Source organism: Dromiciops gliroides, chromosome 5 (assembly GCF_019393635.1).
Source record: "Dromiciops gliroides isolate mDroGli1 chromosome 5, mDroGli1.pri, whole genome shotgun sequence".
NCBI classification, from domain to species: domain Eukaryota; kingdom Metazoa; phylum Chordata; class Mammalia; order Microbiotheria; family Microbiotheriidae; genus Dromiciops; species Dromiciops gliroides.
The window spans coordinates 97,190,651-97,211,263 of record NC_057865.1 but is presented as its reverse complement, the minus strand read 5'-3'; the positions used below and the strand labels follow the sequence as shown (position 1 = coordinate 97,211,263).

Genomic DNA, 20,613 nt, shown 5'->3' with positions numbered 1-20,613 from the left:
AATAATCTTATAAGAACAAAAAATAACTGTTCTCTTTTAGGGAAACTTCCTTATATCCTAAACCTTATTCTGACATCTTTGCTTCATCATTTTGCCTGACTAAAATCTACAACTCTTTTAAAATTATTAATTCCCTGAAGGAGCCTTCTTCTTCTCTCATTGGTCCCTTTGAGAAGAGAAATATAAAAGGGACCCACTTTCTTCCTGTTGCCTCTGATGGCTCCTTCTGACCAAGCTTAAATTGACCAGCTATATTGTGGGCCTAATAATTCTAATCTGTCACTAAGGTAATGATGTTTCCTTATTATAAAATTCTAGGATCTAGGATTGGAAAGTCTCCAGGAGATCATCTACTCCAGTTCTCTCATTTTATATTTGAAGAAGCTGACATCTAAAAAATTTAAGTGAATTGACCGACATCTCACAGGTAGAAAAATAGCACAATTAGAAGTCATGTGTGCCAATTATTCACTTTAAACACAACAATACTGGTAATTTAACTTTTTTATAAAATAATTCCTTTCCTAAACATTAGCAAAAATGTAAATAAACTTCTGTGGAATGGATATAATAAATGAGATAATTTAAACGAAAGAATAAAAATATGTATGAATCAGTATTTTAGCCTTTGCTCTGCTACAAATCTTCCCCCCACCACCAATTTGATACTTGTCATAATTTTACCATTTCTTAGAATTAGAAAACTTTGGTTTTCCAAGGAAAATGGGGTTAATCAACTCTTATAGTTATTAGCAGTTATAGCCTTTGTTGGTCTCAACTTATTTTGGCTTAGATGTTGCCAGCACTATTTCCTTTCTCCCCTACCTACCCCCATAGTTTCTAAGCATTCTGGGGTGGAGGAGAAGCACCTGTATTTTACTCATGTTTTCCCAGTAAGCATTATCTTTAATTAGGTGTTTTTTTATAGAATACTCTTTATAGGAACTTTTAACTTTTGTTAATTCAGGTAAGGCTTAAATTTATCTAGTTTGTGGTGTTTCCCTGCTAATTCATTTTTCTTAATCTTCATTCCAAGATAGAATAGAAAAACTAAATTGGAGAAATGCAAGGTCTCCTTTATTTAACAATGGTCATTGTAAGGATCATTCCTTCTCAGCAGTATTTTTCTTCCAGTGACAGAATGGTTATGAGGATAGAAAGAAGAAATGTCTAAGGGGGTGCAAACTTATGGGGCAGCTAGGTGGCATAGAGAGGCAGGCCTGGAGTAAGGAAGACTTCACCAGTTCAAATCCAGCTTCAGTCACTTAATAGCTGTATGGCCCTCGATAATTCACTTAACCCTGTTTGCCCCAGTTTCCTCATCTATAAAATGAGCTGGAGAAGGAAATGTCAAGCCACTTTAGCATCTCTGCCAAGAAAACCCCAAATGGTGTCATGAAGAATCAGACCCAACCAAAATGACTGAACAATAACGACAAAATTGGTCATAGATGATAAAACCAGAATAGAGCTGTGATTCAGTAGTAAGAAGGGGCTTATACTATCTGAATGTCTTTTGTGAGATCCTCTCTGGAAAAAGAACAGCTGATAAATTCTTAACTTAATGATAATTTAATTCCTCATTAATTAGAGGTACCATTGGGAGCATTTGATATTCAGGGCCTGATTCTGACCAGTAAAAAAGAAAAGGTTACAATGATAGGAACACTGGGAGGAAGCAAATTAATATTAAAAAGTGAAAAGGAAGGCACCTCGAATTTGAAAATAATATGCTTCGGTGTTTAGATAAGGTATTTGTAGAATCCTGTTACCTCAACATTTAAAGGACAAGTTATAAAAGAGTGATAGGAGGGGCAGCTAGGTGGTGCAGTGGATAGAGCACTGGCCCTGGATTCAGGAGGACCTGAGTTCAAATCCAGCCTCAGACCCTGGACACTTACTAGTTGTGTGACCCTGGGAAAGTCACTTAACTCCAATTGCCACACACACACACACACACACACAAAGAGTGATAGGAAGTACTCCAGAATGAAACATCAATGTCACAGACACAGATTTTTTCCAAAAGGAAGAATAAAAGAAGTTTTCTGAAGAAATTAGGTACTAAAGGGGATATACAGAAAATAATCAAAACACTAAGTCTTTAATAAGACTAGTACAGAAGCAAGAACTGGTAATAGAACATGAATAGGAAAGAGTGGCTTTCCTTTAAGTTCTGTAAGAATGTTGTCAAAAACACTAACGCTCCAAATAACCAATGTGATAAGGACTGCTAACAACAAACAAAATCAGCTTTTTCAGCTACATTTAGGTCAAGGAGAATGTAAAGGAGTATGACTGTTTTTTATTTATTTATTTATTTATTTTTTGTTTTGTTTTGTTTTTGCAGGCAATGGGGGTTAAATGACTTGCCCAGGGTCACACAGCTAGTAAGTGTCAAGTGTCTGAGGCCGGATTTGAACTCAGGTACTTCTGAATCCAGGGCCAGTGCTTTAACCACTGTGCCATCCAGCTGCCCCCAGGAGTATGATTGTTACTCAAAGTCTGTAAGATGGTAACCAATGTTAGAGAGAAGGAAGGATTATTTAATTTCAATTTGTTTCTAGCTTCTCTACTAAGGAGAATATGCCTCAAACTGAAGTAGGTAGAGCCATAACTAGGTATCCTGAAACCTGAGTCAAATTTAGTTGAGGGGTGTGTGTGTGTGTGTATACATCTGTGTCTGTCTTTACAGGGAAGTGCAAGTTGTGAAGGCAATACACTGTGATCATTGGAGACACAATCTCCAGAATACTGTGTGAGGAGAGAATATTCCCCTACCCTGATTTGGGCAGTTGGGAAAAATTGATTTCCCATCCTAGTTATGATTTTATAAATGGTAAAAAAAAGTGTTTAACAAAAAGTTGAAGTCTAAGATAAGCAAGATGATAAGATGATATAGCACCTAGTTACCTTTAGTGAATTTTATTTGCTAGACTTAGAAGAAGTAAATGTCAAGGTTCTACAAAGGACTGAAGTGTGGCTTTTGAGCCTTTGTGAATGACCTTTGAGAAATTGGTAAGGATAGAAGAGAAAAAATTATGAAGGATGCTATGTGAAAAAAAATTCCATTTTGCTTCTCAATAAAGGGAAGATTTGGGCTCTTTTAATTATAAACTGATGATCTTGACTTGAGTACCTGAGCAAATTTAAGAATTTACCATTAAAAATATGGATTGTGACCATTTGAAAAGTAAGCATTGGTTAAAGGGCAAACATGAAACATAACAATCAAGAATAATTGGTGAGAGGGGCAGCTAGATGGCACAGTGGATAGAGCACCGGCCCTGGAGTCAGGAGGACCTGAGTTCAAATCCGGCCTCAGACAACTTAACACTTACTAGCTGTGTGACCCTGGGCAAGTCACTTGACCCCAGTTGCCTCACTAAAAAAAAAAAAAAAAAAAAAAAAAAAAAAAAAAAAAAAAAAAAAGAACAATTGGTGATAGGAAACTTAATTCACTAATCTCCATTTTTTTTTTCTTTGCAAGATTGCTGAACTATACTGGTAGATCAGGGGAATACCACAGTCAAAATATAAATGGATTTTGTCAAAGCATTTAGCAAACACTCTTATACATTGTGGAAAATGTGGAAATAGGAAAAATAAACTATAGAATAGTATAGTAGATTCAGAACCTGCTGAATAAGTTAATGTAAAAAGTAGTCATTATCTGAAATGTGTCTCTGTGCACAATGTTCTCTAGGATCTGCTCATTTCACTATACATCAGTTCATACAAGTCTTTCCAGGCCTTTCTGAAATCATCCTTCTTGTCATTTCTTATAGACTTTGAAATGAGCAGAACCTAGAGAATATTGTGCACAGAGACAGCAATATTATTTGATGAAGAACTGTGAAAGACTTAACTATTTTCAACAATACAATAATCCGACAATCCCAAAGAACTACTGATGAAACAAACTATCCACCTCCAATGAAAAAAACTGATATTGATGGAACACAGACTGAAGCATGCTATTTTTCACTTTCATTTTTTTCTTTTATTCATTTTCTTTTTTTTTTTAAGGAAAAAATGCCACCTAGATTCTTTATTCAAATGGGTATTTGTATGTTGAGAGAAATCACAGTTCAATTCAACACCAAAAGACTATTTCCTTTGGAAATGCACCAAGTCGTGGCTCCACCCTCAGGGTCCTCTGTGGAGAGCTGAGACCCTTATGGTGGGGCTGATGAACTAGAAGGGGAACCTGGCCCAACAGCCCCATTACAGGCCTTGGGAGGAAGAAATGAGGGGTAGTTTTTGGCCAACAGGCCCAAAGGCTACCCAAAGACCAAAGATGGGCAGCCAACCCCAGATCCCCAGCTCTGGACTCCTCCAGAAGCAATGACCAGTTCGCATTACGTGGCCTTCGGCTTTATCTGATCCTAACCAAGACCCCTCCGGGGTGTGGGGATATGGGGAAGTGGGCCAGGGTGGGGAGAGGGTCCCCCCAATACAACCACCTCCAGGCTCACAGGCCCAGCTCCATCCTCCTCACCCCTGGGCCCCCTCTCTGAGTGGTCAGTACATCTGCCGGCTGGGCAAGATGACTTCTTTGATGAAGGAGAAGACAAGGAAGATTCCAGAACGTTTGAGTCATTTGCCTTTGGTGAAGTACTTGGAGACCAGTCATCTCCAGGTTGCACAGTGGAGGGCAGGCCATTCTCCCCAGCAGACAGAAACACAAAGGATGCAAATAGGATTAACCAGAGGCAGAATGTGAAATAGGCCAGGACCTCTGAGAAGGGGCCTCCTTGGACCGGGACACAGAGCCGTCTTTGCCTCAGCAGCTCAGTCCCCCTTGTTCAAGTTTTCTTGTACAAAATTACTAATAGAGTAATGTTTTACATAATCTTACATGTATAACCCATATCTGATTGCTTACCACCTCAGGGAGGGGCAAGGGGAAGACGGGAAGGAGGGATAAAAATTGGAACTCAAAACTATAAGTAAAAATGTGTATTTTAAAAAAGAATAAAGTTCATTAGAGTTGACTGGGCAGAAAGCAGACTGCATGTGGTTAAAGAAAAAAAAAGTACTGGTGGAGTTCTGGCAAAAGCAGTAGCTATAGATTCTCTATTCATGAAATACTACTAGAATGTCCCAAGGGATTAATTCAGTTTAATACATCTGCCAGTGATTTGGATGTGGTTGTAGAATTTTTAAAAGTAGGACATTAACTATAGGTAACATAGGTTCTTATTAAATAATGTGTGTTTGTGTCTATTTTGTAACAGATGAGGCCAGTGAAAATTGGAAAATGGTTCCTTTAGATATAGGCTATAGGTTGCTAATTTTAGTTATAATTTTTACTGCAGTTTTCAAGGGAACCTTGGTGAATTTTGGTTTTGCCAAAATTACCAAAAGGTAAGTAATAAGAAGAAACTTTAAAATATTAAGAGTTAGAATACCCCAGTGTCATATTGATTCTGAGATACTGGGGTTTATTAGTAATGTTCAAATAGTTGGATGCATTCAGTATTAACATTTAAGTCCATCCCAAGGCACAAAGTGTTCAGATCAAGAACTTCACAGTTTGTAAAGACACAATTTAAAGGTGCTATTTTACTTTACCATTTCTGATGCTTACTCAGAATAAAATTCAATAATGCCATGCTCAGTTATAAGAACATTTGGACATGCCCTATAAGCTTGAGGAAATTGGGCTTTTATATAAGCTTATACTTCAGACCATATTATTTAATTCTCTGACTAGAATAAAAACCTGTAGTAATCCAGTGTTTATATTTTGTTAAAGGAACTTATGACACCTTTGACTTACCTCAAAATTGCCCACATTGAGCATAAACATCGTGTATGGAAATCATTTCATTGATTCAAAAAAGTAGAGTCTAATGAATTAATCTTTCAAAACCAAGTGGTTATTGCATCTTCTTTAGAAAAGTATTGTGGGGGAAACAGTATCATATGACTAAAACTAGGAAAGAATATAAGAGATGACATATTCCAACCCCTTACTTTAAGTTGAGGAAATTGAAGAACAGAAAAGGAAAGTGAATATTGCTTCCAGAGTTTCTTTTTATCATGAACTCAAACCAAACTTTTTCTCTATTTCAAGAAATCAAAGTACTGACTTTGGCATCAAAACACCTGAGTTCAGCTTCATCATCTGCAAAATGAGAAGTTTAAATTAAAGGGATTCTAAGTTCCTTTTACTCTTTAGGCAGAAAGATGAATGATATGCTGAACTTGGAGTCAGAAATACGTGAGTTTGAATTCTGCCATGATACCTTACTATCTGTGTAACCCTGGGCGATTCACTTGTACTAGTAGCATAAGACATTATTAATGAATAAACTCTATCCTCTAGAGCCTTTGAGATATTCAAAAGCTGTTCTTGATGCATTTTGATTGGGGCAGAACCAGAGCTATGATTTCCCTACTCTATGCATAAATGAAATATGATCACATGATATGATACAGAGACTTGAAACTAGTGCAGAGCAAAGATATAGCTGGGCATGTACTAAAGAAAAAGTAAGAATAGCCATTATAATTATTTAGGGTAACTGTCATCTCCCTGGGGCTACAACTCTGACAATATTTTCTCTCTGGTACCCCTTTAATATCACTTGAGACATTTATCTAGAGATTCTTAGGACCCATGAAATTGTATCCACTGATTGGGTAGAGAAAGCTAGTAAAAGGATAGCCATAATGACCTACAAATCTCATTTTTTTGTTTGTTTGTTTGTTTTGTGATAGCAAGGGGAAAAATTGAAATATGGTATTTCCCCACTTGCGAGTACAGCTATTACCAGCCAGGAGCTAACAGTACTTTGCCCTGTGATGGGAAATAAAAAGAAGAGAAAAAAATGGACATTCTTCAGTGCAAAGCAGTATGGAATAGCACAAAGAAAGATGACCATGAGTCAGAGAGACCTGAGTTCAAGTCCTATTTCTGACACATACTTAATGAGTCATGTTAGGTCCCTGTACCTCTTAGTACCCTATACGGTTCTGTAGGATTGTAAATTGAGAATAAATTATTAATATACATGGGCAAAATACGTTTTCTAGCTAAGAGTTCTATACCAATGAAATCACAGGTCTGATAAAAAGACAGGAAAAAAATTACTTTAGCAAAGTACAAGGGCACAATAGGAACACTCAGAGTGTGGCTGAGGAGCACTGAAGAGAGGCTTGGATTCCTAGGCACTGTGGAGGCAGTGAACTATAGTCTATTCATCCTTTAGGTTTCTTACTCCTCATAAACAAAAGTCCATCTTTTCCCTCTTCATTTATCCCTGCCATGGTTCTCCCTCCTTTCCAAGTAGACCAGTCTCTTTTCCCAACCCCCTCCATGTCACCTTAAAAAAGTCTTACTGAGGCCAATTTTGAACTCAGGTCCTCCTGAATCCAGGGCCAGTGCTCTATCCACTGCACCACCTAGCTACCCCCACATGTTATTTTTATATGGTGTGCATGTATATAATAGGGTTGTGTAATGTAAGGTGAATATCCTAACCCAGGCCTCTTATATACAATAGAAACACCATTGGAAAATAAATCTTGTGGGTTGTAGTAGAAAACCACTGAGATCCTTTCCAATATTGAATGAGTTAAGTCACTATGGTAATTAATTTTCTCTCCCATTTAAAGAAATCTGTCTTAATTGTTCATGTTATTCCTATATGGTGAATTACAAAGTTAATTTGATGGTTCATTCCATTTGATGGTTATACGATTTGGTATAAAAATTATCCCTAATATCATATTGATAGTTATAGTTATTATCTGGGAATATACCTAGCTAATCTTAGGAAATGTGTTGTAGGTGTACTGAAGGGGACCTGAGAGAATAGTCTAATTCCTTCCTTTTCAGGGAGAAATCTACTTCTGTATGCACATCTGCTTAAAAAAAAAAAAAAGAACTTCACTAAAAGTAAAAGTAGAATGCACATGTATCCTACTGGTCACTAGTTTTGTTATAGCTCTTAATCAGATTGCTCAGTTTTAATTTCTTTTTCAATATGAACTTTCATTTGTTTGTTTTTGGGTGAAGCAATTGGGGTTAAGTGACTTGCCCAGGGTCACACAGCTAGTAATTGTTAAGTGTCTGAGGCCAGATTTGAACTCAGGTCCTCCTGAATCTAGGGCCAGTGCTCTATTCCCTGTGCCACCTAGCTGCCCCCTCAATAGGAACTTTCAGTGGAAAAGACACTATCTCTGGAATTAGGATGGGAATACTATTAACTGATACACAAATAACTATTTGTCATAATTCCCAGCTCAAGGCAAGAAAAGACTTCAGCCATTAAGCAAGACACTGGGGCTTGTACATATTTGCTGTCCTGGCTATGGGGGTCTTTTGTTTGGTCTTAAAAAAATTATTGATTGCATGGAAAGCTTAAAGTGACTAGAATACTTCCTCATTTAGTAAAAACCATATATATATATATATATATATATATATACACACACACACATATACATTTATATGTGTGTTTATATATGTTTATATATAATCTTACAGTTCACTACAACTATACTGAAAATCTAATATAGAAAGATAGAAATAAAATGCATAGAGCCAATTGCCATATACTGCAGGATGATTTGGTTTTATTTTTTAGATATAATGCTCCTCTGTATCCTGAATGACAATCTTCTACAGGTGCCAACTTCCTTTCCCTATATTTTCCTAAGCTCATTGTAGAAGGGTTAGACCATGTGCAGCCCCTGAGGGATCTTTCTGTTATGTCTATACCAAGTTATGACTTGTTAAGGGGGATACATTTGAGGAATGGGATCAATAAAAGATAGGGCTGGTTTCATTTTAGGTAATTGATCAAGTATCTACTATGTCCTGAGACATGGGAGATTTAAAGTATAGACAAGGTATGATCACTGCATTAATGATATTTTAAAACAAAATTAAACTTTAATGAAACAAAAAAATAAATGTTTAACTAAGAAGAACATATACATGTAGATCTTCATAAAAATAATGTTTTATATAGTCCCTGAAAGTTGTCAAAGTGTTTTGCACACATGATAACATATAAGCTTATAGTGAAATCTTGAGACCCTCCATCTAAAAGAGACTTCAGAGACCATCCAGTCCAACCCTCACCTTTTTAATTTAAGGCAACTCAGGCCCAGGCAGCTTAAGTGATTTGCCAAAGTTCACAAAAGCAGTAAGCTTCAAAGTCAAGATTGGAACACTGGTTCTCTGATTCCTGAACTAATACCTTTCCCCCAGGACGAGGAAGCCTCCACTCAGAAAAAGTCTTGCGGAGTAGCAGATGGGGAAACTGAAGGTCCAAGAAGATGAAGGATTTTTCTATTGTCACAGGTTATATAGAATTTGAACTTAGCTCTTGCTGATTCAAAATTCAGTAATATATTAAGTTCATTCTATTGTCTTCTCATAATACAGAATAGTACACAATGAGAACATTAGAGAGGTAAAATTTTTTTAAAAATAAATGTTATCTGAAGAGGAAGGCCATTACTGACAGGAGGGTTCAGGGAAGCCATCATGGAAAAAGAAATATTTGCTTTGGGCTTTAGGGAGCTTGTGGTAATTTGGCAGTCAGAGAAAAGGCTTGATGACATTCCGCATACAAGAAATGATCTGAGCAAGTGTATATTCAAGGGAACTAAAAGATTCCAGTTCGGCTGAAGCATAGAGTACATGGAGGCAGGGTGAGGGATAGGGGATCAATGTGAGATGAGTCCAGAAAGAGAGATAAGTACAAATCCTTGAAGAATTACAATGATAGTGATGTTACTGCTTCTCTTTTTTATATCTTTTAAAACTTAATGTTTTTTATCAAATTACATTTAGAGATAGATTTCAATATTCATTTTTATAAGATTTTGAGTTCCAAATCTTTCCCTCCCTCTCTTCCCATCCTACTCCCTAAGACTGCAAGCAATCTGATGTAAGCTAAATATGGATAATCATGTTAAACAAATTTCCGTATTAGTCATGTTGTAAAAGAAAAATCAGAACAAAAGGGAAAAACCACAAGAAAGAAAAAAAAGTGCAAATAGTATGCTTCAGTCTCTATCATGAGTCTTTTGGAATTGTCTTGAATCATTGTATTGCTGAGAACAGCTAGGTCATAGCTGATCATTGCACAATGCTGCTGTTACTATGTATAGTGTTCTACTGGTTCTGCTCACTTCACTCAGTCAGTTCATAGAAGTCTTTCGCTTTTATTTTTCTGAAATCCAACTGCACATTATTTCTTATAACATGATAGTATTCTATTACATTCATATTTCTATAACTTGTTCAGTCATACTCCATTTGATGGCCATTCCTTCAATTTCTAACTCTGTCCCCACAAAAATTTTGATATGAATATTTTTGTATATGTAGATCATTTTCTTTTTTTATGATCTTTTTGGGGTAAAGACATAGTAGTGGTATTGTTGGTTTAAATGATATGCATAGTTTTATAGTCCTTTGGGCATAGTTCTAACTTGTTTTCCTGAATGGTGGCATCAGTTCATAACTCAACCAACAACACATTATTGTTCTCATTTTTCCATATTTTCTGCAACAATTATCATTTTCTTTTTCTGTAATATTAGCTAATCTTACAGGCATGAGAGATAACTCAATTGTTTTTATTTGCATTTCTCTAATAAATAGTGATTTAGAGCATTTTTTACTATAAATATCTTTAATTTCTTCATCTGAAAATTGTTCATACCCTTTGGCCATTTATCAATTGGGAAATAACTTGTATTCTTATAACTTTGATTCAATTCTGTATATATTTGAGAAATGAAGCCTTTATCAGAAACACTGGCTGTAGAAATTCTTTACCTGCTTTCTTCTTTCCCTCTAATGTTGGATCTGTTTTATTTAATGTAATCAAAATTATCCATTGTGTATTTCATAATGTTCTCTATATCTTGTTTGGTCATAAATTCTTCCCTTCTCCATATATCTGAAAGATAAACTATTCCTTGTTCTCCTAATTTCCCTATGATACCACCTTTCATGTCTAAATAATATACCCACTCTGACCTTATCTTGGCATATGGTATGAAATGTTGGCCGTTCACTACTTTCTGTCATACTATTTTCCAGTTTTTCCAGCAGTTTTTGTCACATAGTGAGTTCTTATCACAGATGCTAGAGTCTTTGGGTTTATCAAACAGTAGGTTACTATAGGCATTTACTACTGTGTCTTATAAAGCTAACCTATTCCACTTATCCACCACTCTGTTTCTTAGCCAGTACCAAATAATTTAAGTGATTACTGTTTTATAACAGTTTTTGATATGGTATGGCTTGACCACCTTACTTTGATTTTTTAATAAATTAATTCTCTTGATATTCTTGATCTTTTGCTCTTCCAGATAAATTTTGACATTTTTTCTAGCTCTATAAAATTTTTGGTAACTTGATTGGTATGGAATTGAATAAATAAATTAATTTAGGTAGAATTGTCAATGTTATTATAGTACGTCAGCCTGTCAATGAGCAATTGATATTTTTCCAGTTATTTACATCTGAGTTTTTGTGTGTGAAAAGTATTTTGTAATTGTGTTCATATAGTTCCTAGGTTTGTCCAGTTCATTGATTTGCTCTTTCCCTATTTTATTCATGTAAGCATTCTGAGATATGTTTCCCCTAATAAATGCTTTGGGGACAGCTAGGTGGCACAGTGGATAGAACACTGGCCCAGGAGACAGGAGGACGTGAGTTCAAATCCGGCCTCAGACACTTGACACTTACTAGCTGTGTGATCCTGGGCAAGTCACTTAACCCCAATTGCCTCAAACCCGCCCCCCCCCCAAAAAAAAAGAAATGCTTTGGCTGCATCCCATAAATTTTGGTTTATTTTCTTATTACTGTCATTCTATTTGATAAAATTATTTATTGTTTCTATGATTTGTTTTTAACCTAGTCATTCTTCAGAATGAGATTATTTAGTTTTAAATTAATTTCTGATCTTTCCATATCCCTTTATTATACATAATTTTTATTTCATTGTGATCTGAAAAGGATGCAGGTGATATAATGATAATCTTTTTGTTTTATTTTATATAATTGTGAGGGTTTTATTCCCTGATACATCCAGTTTTTGTGTAGGCACCATGTACCACTGAGTAAGAAGGTATATTCCTTTCTATCCCTTTTCAGTTTTCTCCAGAGATCTATCATATCTAACTTTCTAAAAATTCCATTCATCTCCTTAACTTATTTCTTGTTTGAGGTTAGATTTATCTAGTTCTGAGAGGGGGAGTTTGAGGCCCTCCTTTAGTATAGTTTTATTGTCTCTTTCTTCCTGTCACTTAACTTCTCTTAAGAATTTGGATTCTAGGGACAACAAGGTGGTACAGTGGATAAAGCAATGGCCCTGGATTCAGAAGGATCTGAGTTGAAATCTGGTCTCAGACACTTGACACTTACTAGCTGTGTGACCCTGGGCAAGTCAATTAACCCTCATCGCCCTTCAAAAAAAAAAGTGAGACAGACCTTTCCTGAAGTCTTTCTGAGTTATCTTAAACTGGAAAAATGTTTTACTCTATCTTTTTATAGGTTCTGTAACTCTAGAATTCATTTAGAAGTTTGAATTAATGTTGTTTCCAAGGGAAAATGAGGAGAGCTCAGGAAACTTATTGGCTTTTTCTGCCATCTTGGCTATACTTCCTCTGCTTGACTTGTTGAGACAATAGGGAGCAAAAGAAAATGGTTGAGCCGAGCAGTGGAATAACAAGTTCCATAAAAATGAACATTAACCGTTTTTGTTTGTCCTTTATTCTCAAAGAGAACTAATGACATCATTAGAGTGATGTTTTTGACTTGGAAGTGAAATGGATTTGAATAAGGCAGAGCTGTTCAAAGTCACCAGACTCACTTTTTCCTCTAGAGTCATCAGAGTCCAGTAGCAAGACAGATCAAGATGATTGGAGATGGGGGGGCAGCTAGGTGGCCCAGTGGATAGAGCACTGGCCCTGGAGTCAGGATTACCTGAGTTCAAATCTGGCCTCAGACACTCAACACTTACTAGCTGTGTGACCCTGGGCAAGTCACTTAACCCCAATTGCCTCACTAAAAACAAACAAACAAACAAACAAACAAACAAAAAACATGATTTGAGATGGCCCTGCATATAGATGGATACAATGACTTTTTTTTTTTTTTTAGTGAGGCAATTGGGGTTAAGTGACTTGCCTAGGGTCACACAGCTAGTAAGTGTTAAGTGTCTGAGGCCGGATTTGAACTCAGGTCCTCCTGACTCCAGGGCCGGTGCTCTATCCACTGTGCCATCTAGCTGCCCCTACAATGACTTTTTTAAGCTAGATTGTTCCAAAATCTCAGTTTGTCTAAAGCAACACCCATTCAGCAATTAAAGACTAAGTAAGAATGGAGGCTAAAGATGGCCTAGTTTGTGTTCACATAAGGATAAGTCCACGAGGGGAAGACCCTCAGAGTTGCTGGCCAAAATAAACATTTATTCTATCATTAAAAATAAAAAACTGGGACAGTTAACTCTTTTGTATCATGTAGTTCTCATTAATTATTTCTTGAAAATTAGCTCTGGAAAACCAGGCTTATTTAAAGCCCACTGGGATTCAAATGGAGCTACTTGACTATCTTTAAACCCAAGTCACTTTGGCTTTCACTGATTGGCTAATCTTAGGTCCCAGATTAAATCTCATTTACTCATTGTTTGGGTTTTGATGTGTCAGAAAGAGTGAACAATAAACAGGCAGTTTTATAAAGGCTTTATTGGAAAGAGTAGAGAGAATTTAGGCAAGAGCAACAACAACAACAATAATAATATATAATACTTATGTTTATAAGGCACTTTACACAAATTATCTCGATCTTCACAGCAACCCTATGATATAGGTGCTATTCCTATCCCTATTTAACAAATGCGGAAACTGAGGTAAAGGAAGGTTAACTGATTCACCTAGGGTGATTCAGCTACTAAGTGTTTGATTTGATTTAAGTTTTCCTGATTTCTAATTGCACAGTGAATCCTCTGTTTCAGTCCATTGGCTCCAGAAAACATGGTAGAAGTATCCTGCCTATATTCTGATAGAAGTTAATGATGATATGGTCCAACACTGGAGCCCTTGTGGGTGTAGTGATAAAAAAGTAGATAAACTCTTGAAAGGTGTTGCAAGTATTAAATTTGGTTCCTGAAAACATTTTGATCTATTATTAGAAGACTGTTGTGCCATGGGGTGATCCCAGATTGTTGAAGGCTATGCCTATGTTTTTCAGATAAGTATCATTTGGTGAACCATGTGTGCTTTGTCTGCAGATTGCCATTGCCAAATTTTGAGAGAATTGCTGCCAGACTGGCTGCTGAGTGATATTGTTTTAGCCATAGCAAAAGATAAATATTATCTACATCTGTGACTTCCTACCTGTGTAGGAACTCTCTGGACCTAAGTTTCCTCTTCTATAAAATTAGGGTTGTAAGCTAAATGGCATTTGATGTTCCTTGCACTCAATATTTGGCACATATTAGGCGCTTAATAAATACTAGTTGACGGACCAATTGGTATATGAATCTCTGAGGGTTTGAGACCTTTGATGAAGGAAGGAGAACCCTCAGAAAGGAAATAACAAATTCTTGTATCATTGATATATATGAGATTGATAAATGGTTTCTTGCTCATAGAAGAACATTTTTAGGCACTTAATACAGAACTGGAAGATTTTCAAGTTTCTCCAAGTTCAGCACTTTGGGGATGACTTACATTGTACTAGAGGAATTATCTCCTAAGAAAGACTTTTAGTTCTTCACTGCTCATTGGTAAAATACACAGGGCATTTACTCTATAGTTTGCAACCTAGGGGCAAATGTTGGAGCTTCCTCTGTTGTGTGCTAACTTTAGTAAACATGAGGCTTTGCGAATTGTATAAATAGCATTTTAATCAAAACCTGTCTTTCTAAGCTCATATACAAATCTCAGCTGGAGAAGGAGATTTAACGGCAACAGCACATAATTCACAAGCGCCTGTAAATTGATTTTTCAGTCTTACCATGATGGATTTGGGCTGAATGTTTGCATTATCCACAAAGCATGTATTACTGTACTACATTTATCTAAATGAAGGCTGCATTTAAAAGGATATTGTTCTATTCAAGAATGAAGCAAATGTATTTTAATTATTGGAGAAATCGATGAGCCTCCCATAATTTCCCATTTTGTGATGCAAAATTCTTAATCTTAAGGGATTTGTTAACAATAAGCCATATTTACTAGTATAATCTTCTACCCACTTTAGCAGATGTTGCTCCTCTAAGAGGATATGGAAAGAGATGGAATTGTGTGGGCAAATTGCTCTAGGCTTCAGCTGTAGAAAGCTTAGGTTGAAAGTTAGCTGCTGTGATACTACATACTTCTTTAGAACATCTTCAAAGATGTCAGTAGTATTGAGATGACCTCTTCTGCAGTCACATCTAGTTAATGCGGATAGGGTGTTAGAATGGGAAGCAAGAAGACCTGGGTCTGAATCCTATTTCTGACACTTTATTGTTGTATGACATGGGTAGGTGACATCCTCTCTGAGCCTCAACTTCCTCATTTCTTAAGTGCAATAGCGTTCCATTCCATTTGTCGACCATGGTTTATTTAACCATTCACTTTGCAATTGATAGCAAAAGTAGATTTCATTTTCAGTTCTTCGCAAGTACAGAAAGCATTGATAACACGAGTGATTTTTTTAAAATTTTACTCTTAAATTCTCTCTTCTTTATCCAATAACTTCCATTTCTATTAAAATTAAAGTTAGAAGAATTTAAATGTGTATAAGTATTTAACTTATTATTTTTATGCCTTCTATCTGCTTTTGAAAAAATAAGAGCTGACCAGGAAGAATATATCTAGAAAAAGTGGAAAGATCTATTTTTAACTCCTGTTCTTGGTCAAATACTATTAATCCTTATGCTAGAAGGCAGTTCCATTTAAATGGAGCAGTTGACTTGTTGATTTAATTAAACCTAGAAATGTTAAAATGTATTAAAATAATTTTGTTCTCTGGCTTAACATTTCTTCATAATTGAGAGAAAGGGGGAAGCTGGGTGGTACAGTGGATAGAGCACCGGCCCTGGATTCAGGAGGATCTGAGTTCAAATCCAGCCTCAGACCCTTGACACTTACTAGCTGTGTGACCCTGGGCAAGTCACTTAACCCCAATTGCCTCACCCCCAAAAAATAAATAATTGAGAGAAAGGAGAATTTTACTATTATCATCTGAAGACATTTATTAAACACCTGTTTACACATGTTATTGTGTTAAGTGCTGATGAGAGAACCAAGGAAATCCCCAAAGGGAAGCATCATCAGTAAATAGTATCACACATTTCTCAACATCTAATTGTATATTTTGTATGATAAGGATTGCTTAGTATGGAGGTTGAATACTTTTCTTTGATTTAGAATTACTCAAGGCTAGAGAAAGTAGGTTAATTCTTGCAGCAAAATTGTAAGCTGTTCTCTGCCTTGACATCTGAACTTAATGTTGCTCAATTTATGATGTGAAAGAAAATCTGAGCAATTCAGAAAAAAAGAAGTGGTATGCCTTTTGCTAGTACTACTTCAGAGAAGGTGAGTGATGCTCAAAAGTCTCTACCATTGAAGACTGTTGTTTCAGAGCTTATATGAAATTAGAAAAGGCCTTCAGTTCAATATCTAGTCCATGGGATTTGACATAAAACCTGCCACTTCTCTTGCTTTGTTTATTAGTGGTCTGGAAAGGAAAAGAAATAATAGCACCCAAAAAAGTGTGGCAAAGTGCAGAAGGGAATGATGAGAGGAAAGACTGAACTTTCTGTTATGTATAAAGTTGAACTCTTCAGGTTAAGATTCCAATAACATGGGATGTTAGACAGTAATGATCTGAACTCTGTGTCTTCTTAGATAGAAAGGTCTTCAATTTCTTAGAGTCAAAACAACTTTCTTTTGCTTAAGAGGCAAATCAAACATCAAAATAAAACCTACATAAAGAGGTTGATGTTGGGTTAGAATTTGATATCTCCCAAATGAATACCACTAAAGTTCATTTGATATTTGTTATTTTTACTGGGAAAATTGTGGAACCTAAGTGTCATTTTGTATTTTTAGAATAGCTGAAGTGAAAAAAGTATGTTTCTTATTTATTAAAGTTTTATCTTGGGGCTTGTTATCATAGAATAATTCCTTCTTACCAAGGAATATTAAAATGACTACTTGGCACTTGTGTTAGGAAAATAAATAGTATTGTGCTTTGTTTTCTGAGGACAGACCTTTGCTTCACATTTTTTTAAAGCAGTGTACTATAGAAAATGCTCCATAATATTTAAATTCTGGTTGTAGTTGAGTGTAGATGTCATTTTAATTAAACAAAAGTGAATCTATCCTATAGTACCCACTTCAGATGTGCACATTTCACTGGACACAATTAAACAGGTGACAAACTTACTCTGACCTTTGTTCTGTCTTTCATTAAATTACTTTACTTTTCTGATCCTCAGTCTCTTCATTTGTTTAATGTAATAAAGAATATAAGGGGGCAGCTAGGTGGCACAGTGGATAGAGCACTGGCCCTGGAGTCAGGAGTACATGAGTTAAAATCTGGCCTCAGACACTTGACACTTACTAGCTGTGTGACCCTAGGCAAGTCACTTAACCCCCATTGCCCCGCAAAAAAAAAAAAAAAAGAATATATACATCATCTGTTTCTTAAGGTGATGAATAAAGTGTCCTATAAACATCAAAGTACTTATTGTAAGTCAATAATAATAATGATGACACAACATCCACAACAACAGCAACACTGTTCAATTCTGTCTTTAGTATCTTCAAGAGAACATTTGAAATATGGAAAGTTACATGTAAGAATTTCATAAAAATATTATCTAACTCAGATCCCTTATGTTTTTGTGGTAAAATGGGAAGGTCCTACTTAGAGCATCTTGAATTTAAAATGGCTGTGTATTTTTGTTTTAGGACTAGACACGTGATTTCATTGGTGCAGAGAAATTCCAGTAAGGAAATTCCTTCTACCAATGAAGATCAGCAGAGGACTGCAAACTTACAATTTCTTGTCTTAAAGAACAGCCTGAGGTACTGTGCTGTTAAATGCCATGCCCTGGATCATTTAGCCTGTTTGTATCAATATGTCTTCTACCTTGCACTGCCAGAAATATATATTAATAAATGCCAAGGTTTTAGTAATTTGGAGTTCGAATAAAGTTTATTACTTTGGATATTTTAAGGGTATCCTCATTTGTTTCTTATTTTCTCCTTTCAGGCTTTTCCAGGAAATATAAACTCTGATGGTGTAGTCCGCCACGATTTGCAGCATCCAGTCATTGCCCGATATGTGCGCATAGTGCCCTTAGACTGGAATGAAGAAGGTCGGATTGGACTGAGAATTGAAGTCTATGGCTGTTCTTATTGTGAGTAGTACAAATTTGAAGTCTGTCATAGTGTCTTTTTTTTTCAGTGTCAGTAGAATGTATATTTCATTTATTATTTCATTTATTATCAGACTTTGCTTTCTAAGTCCCAATAAACTACCTTCTGCATATAGATATATGTATAAAAACAATAGTACATTAAACCAAGACTTTAAACATGATTTTAATAGAAGAATATAACTAAAACATAGAAATTGTTACCTTAATGTCTTAGGAAATATTCAGAGTAGAGGAAACCTAATTGCTTTATTGATAGCTTTTCCTTGCAAGTAATTGCTTATAGGTCCAGAAATATTTTGTTTTGAAATGATTCTTTTGGCTGCTCATGAAGGTATTACTGTAAAGGAATGTAGCTGTGCCTATATTCTCATAGACACATCAGACCGAGACATAAATATCTTTTAAAATTGATTTTCCATAAATAATATAATCAGTCTAATAAGCAAGAATAGTGTGCTTAGGTTCCTGCCATTCTGGATAACCACAAAGGCTTAGGAGTATTTTTTTCAGTCTAATCCCATTACTTTGTGTAGGTGAAGTTTATGAAAGAGATTATTTGGCTCTCTCAGTTTAAATACAGTAACTTACACAAAAGAATAATTCAAAATCCATGGTGAACATTCTACTTCTATTTTGAATATGTTGATTTTCAGAAACCTGATGGATATCTAGGCAGATCTGTTTAGGTAGCAGTTAGACATACAAATCTATGATAAGACATAATAAAATATTTACCACCAACAATTTGCTTTTTACAAACAAGCAAAAGAAAAAAGAAAAGAAAACATATTTGTGCAGCAAGGTACAGAACATTAGAACGTATGTCTTTAAGTGATTTATCAATGTCATTATCCTTTTCACTGTTACATATTGAAACTCCATCATACCTTACTAGATCGCTTCATGCATTGATTACAAATAGAAAAAATCACCATCAACTTGTGGCAAGGATATTTTTGTTTGTTTGTTCTTTGTTTTTTTTTTTTCTGATTAGCTTCTTCAAACTCTGCCAGCCTGAGCCTAGGGTAATAGCCCTTCACTTAATTTACAAACAGCTTATTTCTCTGTTTAGGCCTATACTTGTCTCTTAGATTTTATGCTCTACTTGAAAAAATTCCAAGAGTTTCAGGACACTATCACATTGTCATATAGCACTGAAAGATTGAAGGCAAAAGGGAAAGGAGATGGCAGAGTATGAGATGGTTAAGTATTAACATAGCAGCAATGAATATCACCTTGGACAGACTTCAAGATATTGTGGGGGAGAGGAGCTTCTGGCTTGCTATGGTCCATAAAGTCATGACGTCTCAGACATGACCGAATGACTGAACAACAACAAAATGATAGTAAAATGTCAGTGGATCAAAAAATATGGTACACTAATGACAAAATAATTTTAAGCATATGATGCAAAGCTACTCTCTTGAGTACCGGCACTGAAAGAAGAAAAACATCTATCAGGAAAATAAATGTATAAAGATATACAACAAATAAGTACAAAGTTAGGCTAGGAGACCTTTAAGGTCTCTTCCATTTTTGTGAATTAGTGGAAGGAACTGTTTCATAAGAAATGGTTCAATGGTAGAAAATATGAAGGAATTATAGTGTAACAAACACCATGATTCAAATCCTGCTTCTATCACTTACTAGTTGTGTTTCTCTGAGAAAGTCACTGGAACTTTCTGAGCCAGTTTCCTCATCTTTAAAATGAGGATGATAACACATGTATCACTCAGCCTTGTTTGAACACATAACTGATATCATACATGTTAAGTGTTGGGAAAGCATTAAAGGTGGTTTTATCTCCTAAAAATCAAATATTTTGAGTGACTAGCCTCCTTTGTTTACAGAGGTCAGTTCTATAGTATGGTGGTTTCTACATTGTCAAGGAATTCCTTAACCTAGAGAAGACTAATTGGTGTTCAATTATTTCAGTTGTGTCTAAAACCTTGTTTGGGGTTTTCTTAGCAAAGATACTGAAGTGGTTTGCCATTTCCTTCTCCAGCTCATTTTATAGATGAGGAAACTGAGGCAAACAGGATTAAATGATTTGTCAAGGGTCATATAATTAATAAGTATCTGAAGCTGGATATGAATTCAAGAAGATAAGCCTCCTGGATTCCAAGCCCAGTGTTCTCCCACTGTGGCATCTAGTTACCTAGAATATTACTGGAAAGTGATTTCTCCCACC

The 20,613-nt window shown here is 35.7% G+C and overlaps 1 protein-coding gene across 1 annotated transcript in view; it reads left to right on the top strand.

Annotated features, from left to right (window-relative positions):
* CNTNAP2 (contactin associated protein 2) overlaps nt 1-20,613 on the top strand; it is a 2,668,322-nt gene that overhangs the window by 1,064,498 nt on the left and 1,583,211 nt on the right. Inside the window, exon 4 of the mRNA XM_043968036.1 lies at nt 18,254-18,401. Within this exon, the coding sequence (XP_043823971.1) occupies nt 18,254-18,401 (148 nt within the window). The remainder of the gene's footprint in view (nt 1-18,253; nt 18,402-20,613) is intronic.